Here is a 9763-nt window from a genome sequence, read left to right as displayed (position 1 = left end):
ATGCAGGATGGAACAAGACCTCAAGCAAAGGACTAGGACTTTATGGAGGTTCAGTCTAATCCAGCACGAACCACACACAGTTTGCAAACCAGACATAAAGCTTCCTGATTAGAAGCTAGACATCTGCCCCATAAAGGAAGCTGCTGTGAGCTACAGACTGCAAGACTAAGTATTCAAGATACTCTTCTCAGCTGTAAGAGACTGTAATAAGTAGGCTCCAGGCAGTCCCCTGAACTCAATAAATCCACGTTCTTAATTAAAAGGTATGTAGTTACAGTGCTTACATTTCATATTAGAAACGTTCACAGCGAGTTATGTTTGACCTTAAGGGATATGTTCACAGATCAAATGTCCCTCATACTTATCACTTAATTCTATTCTGAAAAAAACATGAGATTCTTCATTATTCTGGACTTAAAAGTGTCTCTGGCAACATGTATTAATCAAAGGGAAAGCAACATCCGATGCATATTGCTCTGTCTCCATTTAAAATGAAGCCTTTATTTCAGTCACTTTAAGCAGAAACCTCTCACAGCAGTTGGGATAAGCAGCCTGTTGTACCTTACACCGTTACATTCAGTTGCAGAGGTACGTCTCAATTCATACAAATATAAGCAAAGGGTGTGCTTGTGCTGAGGTTTTGCAGCCCTTGGGCAAAAGCATCAAGGAGTCAGTTCTTAAATGTCTCAGTGTGCCAAGTACATCATTCTGTACTATTTGCATCAGTAGGCCAACTATTAATGTGTTAAACCTTGCCCGTGGAACACAGGGTGAATTAAATCTTGTGTCATGACACATCTTACCTGACAGAAAAGCATATTGCAGCTTGCTTGAGGAATCCAACTGTTCAGTGAAAACCATCTATATTCAGTGTTGTCACGGATGGAGTGAGGGTCCTTAACTGCACAAAGGTATAGAGCACTACTTCTTGGATTATTTTAAGTTAAATGGTAAAACTTAACTTAGCACTACCCTCGTATCTTAACTCTTAAAATATCTGAGGCACAAGTATGTGTGTGTACTTGTTTTATTCATAATTTGTCTTGGGATATCAAATGTATTTCTACTTCAGGTGATTTAACAAAATTGTTGACCTCATTTCAAAACATCCACTGATCCATTTTTCATTCAATAGCAATATTGAATGTTAAAAGGAACATAAAAACAAACATGCACACAATTGTACAGTTTTCATAAATGTCTATTTCATTATTTGTGGGTAGCGCATTAAACAGTTAAATACATTTAAATAATGTTTAAGGGACTGCACTAATGCAGAATTGTAACTAGATGGGTAACCAATTTAACTAGAAACCAGCTAACAAGTAACTGTCTAAATACTTCAAATACAGCTCTTGTTCTAGGTCATCCTTCATGGGGAAAAAAGCCTGCTGGTCACATTGGAAATACATTTTAAGGCCAAATTCTTCTGATATCCCTTCTCTGCAGCAGTTTCTTCGCCTTTTTAAGCCTCCAATTCCAGGCCAAGACCAAGTTTATGGCCACCAGCATTAATGCTCTTTCCATCTATCAGGGCAGACAGAGTAAGCTTCACACCTGCAAGATTTTTAAACAGCATTTTTACAACATAAAACCAGAGTAGACTTCATGCAACTCAAATTCCCACCAATACAAGTCCCAGTTGTAGCTCTATTTCATTACTTTCCCCTAAACATTTCTACAGAAGAATCCATTTACCCATGAAATCTACTGAAAGCTGGTCATGTGACTCAAGCTAGATGCTTTTTGTGAATACCCTGTTATAAAGGGGGCATATAAAAGTTTCTAATGGGTAAGACACACAAGAGCTGTCCTTTTCTATGTCAATCTGTGCAAAGAAGGGAGAAAATTATGCAGAGAAAGACCAAGGAAGAGATGGAATGAAACAACCATTTTTCTTTGTTTTCAAATATGGAACTAACTAATGGCAATATAGCATTAGTTTTCATATTTAAACAGAACAAGTTAAGTTCTGGAGGTTTATTTACTAAATATGAAGGGCAGGGTGTTCTTTTGACAATTAATCATGATTTCAAGACCTGCTATCATTCAATATGGTAAGACTGGAGAAAATGCTAAAAGAATGGACTGCTTTGCACAGCCTAAAGCTAACATATTAAACACAATTCAGTCCACTCCTACACCAGTGAGGAATATGATGGAGAAATAGCATTAGATAGAATAGAATTTGTCCAGTTTAGATAAAGGTCTGATGTAAAGTATAAGCTACTGTAAAGTAACTACTTTGCCTTCCAAGACAAAATTATTCTGAAGAAGGGGAACAATTCCACATAAATGCATATCTGACAGATTTTCTTTGAGATGCATGAAAGGTATGTGTGTGACATAACCCATGTGATTACCCTTACCTGGCCTCAGGGTCTGGGTGTAACCCACTCCAACTAGACTAGAATTGTTCACTTTTGCCTGAAAAAAAAGAAAAAAAAAAAGCAATTGAAATGTTGTGATTGATTAGTTCTTTGTTATCACTCAGAAGCTAAAGTAAACATAGCAATATTGCCATTATCCACTTAACCAAATTTTACTTGTTCTTTCAATCTCTCTGTGCTCACTGGAGTCTCTCCTCCAGTTATGCCCTTGCCCCCCAACTTACAGCTGAAGAAATACTTAAGATCAGACAGAATGTGAGAGCAGGGGGAATTGTCACTGGATTGTAGTCTGACAGGTAAGCTTTCCCACTCCCTCCTTTTTGAAAGGACATAGCAATTGATCACCATAGTCTCCTAAAATGAGCCACTTCAGAAGAAACCTCCATGTTCATACAATCACCAAATAATTACTCTCTCTCAAGTCCAATCAGCCATGCAGCAAAACACCATCATAAACAATATGTGTAGAATTGTTTCTCACTTTGCATCACTTCCTCTATAGAACAACTCCAACAATCCAAGTTCAATTCTAGCTTCATAACACAGAAAACTTCTTGGTAGATCATGTTTTTAACCAGTACCACCAGTGTTCTTACCATGAGAAAGTGACAGAGCTCTCCAAAAACTGATGTCAAAAAATTTCTGTAAACTTACAGACCTACATATGAAGGGTTGTTGGTTTTGGCCATTTTGGTTTCGTGATTTTTTTGTTTGTTTGGATTTTTTTAGGTGGGTTGGTATTTTTAATTTTTTTTGGGGGGGAGGGAGGGCAGGGAGGTGTTTTTTGTTTGTTTTGTTTGTTTTTCCTTAAATAAATTGAGTCCTCTGGAGTAGCACAACCTTTAAGTCAAATGCCAAGAGACTTTGTTGTGCCCTGCAGGGGGGTTGGACTAAATGACCTTGAAAGGTCCCTTCCAACCCAAATGGTCTCTGATTCTGTATGCAACACTACAGAATTTAAATACTGCTGGTTTAATTACAGCTGCCTCGACTGTAAGAGTAATTCCTGCAACACTTCCTGATCTATTGCCACCTTCTGTACTAGTAACATACAGATACACAAAAACTGAAAACAATATTGTGCTTAGCATAACCCTTTTGGTCAGAGCCATACTTACAGAGATAGAAGCAGTGGAATCCAGCTTGTATTTAGCTGCAATGCCAAAGCGAGTGCTGTTGCTACCTGCTGTCCAAGCCAGGTTTACAGCAGTTTCAAGATTGTCACTCACTTTCTGGTAAATTGACCCACCAAATTCTGAACCATCATTTCTGTAAAAATTAAGGGGGAAAAAAGTTATTTTCCAATATTTACATAATAATTATTTCTTTTTTAAACTACTTCACATTTTTATTCAAGTGAGAATTCCAAAAGCTTGAGTTTATTTCATCTGTCAAAAACTGTGAAACAAGGCTCTGGGGCAAAGCTGAACTGCAATAATTCACTGGGGCAGAGGCAGGGTATTTCAGTGTACTACAGCTCATTCCCACACTAATGTCAAACTGGGTACTTGAACGTAGTTCCAGATCACACCCTTGGAAAACTACTGGGTATTCTGAATTCTGTAATGATTAAATACATGTATTTTAAAAGGTCATCTAATTCTTTAGGAATATCTGACACAATGTTTAATGTTTGACTGAAATTCTATTCTTAGAGCCCAGAGTATAAAACATTTTGTAGCTCACTCTTATACCTCTCCACTTCCATAAACCCAGACAGACACAAGCCCCATCCTGCCCCTCCAAAGGACAAACTTTTACCTCAAAAATCAAGTTATTTCCTAACTACACACATTAGAATGCAGGTTGAAAACATCACATTCCTCAGCAGGTTTTAATCAGCTTGCTCTGAAGAACACTGAAGATCTAAAGGCAGCAAGTCTGAACAAAGTTCATAAACAAATATCTTACACTTGTTTACTTATACTGTTTCATGCACTCTTCATCCCAGATAGGCAAGAAGATAAAGCTACTCAAAAAGTCAAACATCAAAGCTCTAGTCTTGCTCCAGAAACTACTACTGGCCTACTTGAACAATGCAACACTAATTACTACCTCTAACAAATCCACTGCCCTTAAAATACAGTCAGATACAATTCTATGTAATGGGAAAGTGTGAAAAAGCATTATGATCAGCTCCATGTAACTGAACTACTTCAGTTCCAATGTGGATCCAACCTCAGCATTTAGTAGGGGGTAACAGCTATTATGCTTACGTGCTAACAGGCCAAGGGCGTTCAGTGTTTTGCAAAGGAGGTAATATATAGTAACATTTATCATTATTTAGGGTATCCTATTTAAAAATGCAGCCCTCTTAACAGTCTTGGAAGCACCTCCTGGTATTTTAAGCATTTGTGTTCTCACTATAAAGGAAGGTAGAGAAAGCCTGCTTCTGTAAAGCTAGACACAATTTTCAGTACTTACACATTGGTGTGCAGTTGGAAGTCTCCAGTCTTGTAACCCACAGAGAAGTTATTTCTTGTCAATTTTGATTTGGCACTATCAAAAGTCATCTGGTAACCGGCAAGCCAGCCTTCATAACCAAAGACAGCTGAACCATGGATTGCAGGTCCAGCAAAATCAAAGTCAACATCACAACCTAGGTTTAGGCATTCACGTTTATAAGCTGACTTAATTTTACCACTTTTCTTTCTGAAACAGAGAAATAGTTATCTTAAGATAAAGCTTGATATTCCTCAATAAACTGCCAAGTTTGAGCCATGTGACTCTACACAACGTCCAAACGCCGTGCACGTGCCCCTGCTGGACTGGGCCAAAGCACAGCCCTGCCGCACACAGGCTCTTCCTGACACGTGTAGGGGCATTTTCACATCTCCCACAATCTTTAAAGTCTTTCTATCCCAGAAAATAAGCAAAGTGGGCTGTTGTGAAATGCCCAGTAGTAACCCCATAGAATAAGATGTGATGATGCTAAAGGGCAGAAGCCTTTAGCACGCGTTGGCATCTGCTACTCGGGATCAGTAGCGAATCATACAAACAGCTCTGTCAATACAACAGACCAGAAGAACATTTACAGACTGTGGGTGTTGTTACTGCCCTAAATAAGGCAAAATGGTTAACAATTCTTACCCTGTATTTGGTGAGAAAGTTGTATCAAATGTCAACTTCAAGCCTTTGGCAATCTAATTGAAAGGGGAGAAGAGAAGATAAAGCTATAAATCCAGTTCTGCCAATTAGGTAGAGCAAATAAATACTCTATTATAGTCTAAATAGTCTATTACCTGATCTTCAATTGCAATTTCTGTTCCCAGAGTGTTATCTGTGTTCCATTTTTCTGTAAAAGTCAGCCCATACTCAGCCCACTTATATTTGGTCTCCAAGCTCCCATTTACTTTTCCAGTGTCTGTGTTCGATGAACCAGATGTTGTGAATTCCTGAAAAGGATAGTGTCCATGTTACACAAGAAGATACATGTGGTATTTCTGCCACTATTACAAAATACACAGGTTTGCAACATAACTCAGGAGCAAGACAGTACTTATCAAAAGTATTCTCCTTAAAAGCAGAAACAAGCCCCTGAAACACAAGGTTAGGTCTGATACTCCCAGTGAGCAAATTAAAAATCAAACCAAGAATGCTTTAAGGCACATAATACAACTCAAGTAAAATTCTTTAAAGTTCATGTATGTATTTTCATTATCTCAGCCAACCACCTCCAAGGCTAAATTATGTACACCTGTAAAAGGTCACAGAACAACATCAGTTTTCAAACTGAGAGCAGGGTGGGTGGTGGTTTGGTTTTTTGTCTAGGGGGCAGGGGGTTTTGTAGCTTTTTAAGAGCTCTCAGACTAACCAAAGCACAGTCTTTCACACAAGCCATAGGCAACAGGTGTTTTTAGTGACATGTATGAAGCTCCTGGTCCCCTGACACTTGAGTTTAGTGACATGCAGGAAGAACATTCACATTTGAGCTGAGAACTACGGCAACTTCTGGCAGCATCTTACTTGGAATTCTTGGAAGTATTTAAAAGTCAGCATTATTGCCCCCATCTCCTTATTAAATTAATAGTCTCTGATGTGTTTCATCACTACCACCTAGATTCTCACCAAGAGCAGGTGGAATAACTTCCATGTAGCACTACTCAGAAGCTAAAGGCAATATCTAGCAGAAGTGGAAGTCTGGTTTGCAAACAGATGTGAAGGAGCTCCTTCCACTGAAATATTATTGCCCTTAAAGAGTTTATTTCAACTTTTAAAATATAAATCTGATTTGATCTCCAACTTCCTCCATGAGTAGTATTACTTTCAAATTGACCCCTCACACTCAACTCCCCCAGAAGGAAACATGGATTTGAAATCACAAGTCCTTAAGCATTTCTACCCTCACAGCCTAAGGCCTACTGCACATCACAAGCACACATGAGACTGTTCTCTAACAGTGATCAGATCTAACCACGACCAAAACATTTACTTGTGTTACATCAGTGCACCACTAAACCACTCACACAGTTGCATAATTCTTGTAAGGTCTACTTCTCACAGGTGAGAGGAACTACACAACTTCAAGTTCAAATACCTTCAGCTTTAACTGTTTGTTTTGTGCTATTCCTACTGCATAGGGTATACATGGCTGCAGCCATTGTGGTAACAGCTTCAGGAGCAGCAAATTATGACATTCTCTCTTATCTCTCCTCTGAAGCACGTGCAGTACATACATCCCAGCACTTTCTCCTTCTAGGAAGGACAACTTGTAACTGATACAGGTTTGACAATGAGGGCTTGGATTTTTCAGATATTTTTACCAGTATTACTGATAGTTGTTGGAAGAAACAAGCTAAAATAAGAACATCTGTAACAGGGCTCTTGCAAACAGTGCTTCAGTCGGGCAACAGCCCATTATGCTGTTAAAGCCTCCAGTTATGGGGGGGGGGGAAAAAAAATAATCTTTGTTATCTTGCAACGTCTGCTCCAGAACGAGATAAAAGTTACAGGAGATGCTGCTTGGAACATCACTGCAACACTCATACCTGTAAAGAGGAGCTCAAGATGCAACATGCTAATTCACTGCCAACTACTTCACACAAGCACCAAGATGCCAGAAATTCCCACCAAACACAAACAGCATCACAAGGTGCTTTAGAAATAAACTCTCTGTACTATGCTTGATATATTAAGATACTTCAAAAATGCGTCCGCTGTTTGTTCACCTTCAGACATCAGAAGAGGGATAACTAATGAACCTTTTTATTTTGTGAAGATTACTAAACACTGTAATACCCTTGTTACCTTCAGAATAAAGTTACATCTCTACAGGCTTCTGAAAAAACTTTACACCAAAACTTTGTCAGTCATATAACCTATGAACTACTTAATAGCATCTGGAATGTGTCCATTCAAATTAAATATCAGAAGATATCCAGAAAAAACATAATACTAAAAAGTATTTAAACTCACCACTCCGCTTGCAGATTTTGTTTTCACGTCCAGTTTCACCAACCCAAAACCTTAACAGAAGTCAAAGTTACACCAGTAAGCTTTAACTAAGACCATGCACGTTTCCAACAAGCTGCTTTTCCAAGCAGTCTCATCACTGCCACATTATATATATATAAAGAGTGATAGAACCAACCATAGTCTGACTTCAGAAACACTCAAATTTTAGGTGCTACAACAGGTAGAGAAAGCCACTCCAGACCAAGCCAGCAGTGCCATTCTATCATCACTGTGAAGGAAGTGAGGAGTAGCCTCTCAGTTGCAACTAGGATATTTAACTACCAAATTACAAATTCTAGGAGTAAATTTAGTGACAGACAAAATGCATTTGTTTGTGTTCCAAGGATGGCATTAGCTTTGCAGTTAATGCCATTTGAAGAGCTATCTCAATGCATAAAATTAGTCTTTCAGCACCAAGAAGAAATATCTCAAAGTAAAAAACTGTACAAGTCATGGGGAAATACAGAGCCATTGGAACTGTAATGTCAGTAGGCTTTATGGAGTGTTGATTCACATTGTTGCCCCTGGAGCTGAGTGACAGACTTGGTGAAAAAGTCCCCATGTGCATTCCCAAAGATCACAAAGAAAGAGCACTGTAACCAAGCAGAAACTATGCAACTGCCTGGTATTACAGAATTTTTAAAAGTTCAAGGATTCCTTACCCCAACAGCTATTCCTCTTTTCCGAAGGCTATGTTACAAAGGTGTACATCCCTTGCTATAGCAACAAATGTTGTGGCACAGACAGGTAAACAAAGCATGGTCCCAAGTGAAATTACACTTAACACTTATACTCTGACATACTTGTACACCTCTGACATTTACGTACCTAAAGCAGTAAGATTTAACAGGCTCTGTATCAAAACAGCCCACAAAAAGCCTTCAATGATCTGTTAGCTGATGGTAATGATAGAAAACAACACATCTGCTCCCCCCCAAAATTAAGTGCTCAAATGCTGTTGTTTGTTTTAAGTGTTTTTTAACAGGCTTAAAAAGGCAATTCGTTGCTGCACCACAAACACCATGTTTTATAAAAGGTACTATTCTTACCATATCCTTTATTGAAGATATCTCTGGCAGATTTGCCAAGGTCTACATATGATGGAGGAATCGCCATTGGAGCTGAAAGACAATGGCACAGTTAATAGCAAACCTTTTACCAATATGCACACAAAAATGCTACAACTCGCTTCAAAGATACTCTTTAAGGCAGATTCATACATGAAGGCAACTAATAGATGGCTCAAACAATTACAATATTCTGTGAAAATCTATAGATCTTCAGTGATGATCACTGTGAACACTGAATGTTTTCTTGGGTTAAGATAATCTGCTTGTAGAGAAGAGGCATTACAAGACCATTCAGTTCTTAACTTTTCAAGTAGATTTCTCCATACATCCTTAATTACCAGAAATCAACTAATAGCTCAATTTCCAGAGTTTGCAGTTACCACCAAAAATCAGTAAACTGGAAATAAGGACCTATAATGCAGACAGTTATTTCCTGAGGTTCCACAAAGTCAAATTTGACAGATGCTTATGAAAACCACTTGAAATGACCTGCAACGTTTTATTTTCAAAAACGTAAGACCAGTCCATATTTGTTTCACAACATCATTTGCCCCATATTTTAAATAGTAGACACACAGTTTAAAAAGGAATGCCTAATGCCATTAACTAGCAATTGGTCTGATGAAGTTTCCCCCCAGCTCCCCATACCGTACAAGAGCTGAAGTCTGGGGGGTTGTCTTGTTAAGTTAAAACATCCTGGTAGGAGTGCTGGGTCTGAGAAAAGCTCTCTTTAGAAGTCCCTTTCTCATCCTGGGAGCCTCTAGCAAATCTCACTGTTAAAGAACCTGTCAAGACTAGCTATGACCCAGACTCCCAGCCCGATGGAGAGATGGCAGCTCACACAGGCCT

At 38.7% G+C, this 9763-nt stretch overlaps 1 protein-coding gene across 1 annotated transcript; it reads right to left on the bottom strand.

Annotated features, from left to right (window-relative positions):
• Nucleotides 1-1009: 1009 nt before the first annotated feature.
• VDAC2 (voltage-dependent anion channel 2) lies at nucleotides 1010-9139 on the bottom strand. The gene is made up of 8 exons (XM_008945360.1): nucleotides 8894-9139; nucleotides 7806-7855; nucleotides 5633-5785; nucleotides 5481-5533; nucleotides 4815-5042; nucleotides 3509-3659; nucleotides 2370-2427; nucleotides 1010-1557 (listed from the first exon to the last, which is right to left on the bottom strand). Exons 1-8 carry the CDS (start codon nucleotides 8958-8960, stop codon nucleotides 1466-1468), a joined length of 852 nt encoding a protein of 283 aa, XP_008943608.1. The 5' UTR covers nucleotides 8961-9139; the 3' UTR covers nucleotides 1010-1465.
• Nucleotides 9140-9763: the final 624 nt, after the last annotated feature.

The sequence above is a fragment of the Merops nubicus genome, unplaced genomic scaffold, assembly GCF_000691845.1.
Source record: "Merops nubicus isolate BGI_N331 unplaced genomic scaffold, ASM69184v1 scaffold36708, whole genome shotgun sequence".
Lineage (NCBI taxonomy): Eukaryota > Metazoa > Chordata > Aves > Coraciiformes > Meropidae > Merops > Merops nubicus.
Note: the sequence above shows the minus strand (reverse complement) of the source record. Positions and strands in the feature narration are given on the sequence as shown.

Bases quoted from the DNA above. Each gene is read 5' to 3' on its own strand.
- VDAC2 (XM_008945360.1), bottom strand. From the start codon at position 8,960: ATGGCGATTCCTCCATCATATGTAGACCTTGGCAAATCTGCCAGAGAT. The intron at 7,856-8,893 runs GTAAGAATAGTA...ACTTCTGTTAAG, and splicing joins TATCTTCAATAAAGGATATG to GTTTTGGGTTGGTGAAACTG. The intron at 5,043-5,480 runs GTAAGAATTGTT...TCTCTGTTTCAG, and splicing joins ACTTTCTCACCAAATACAGG to AAAGAAAAGTGGTAAAATTA.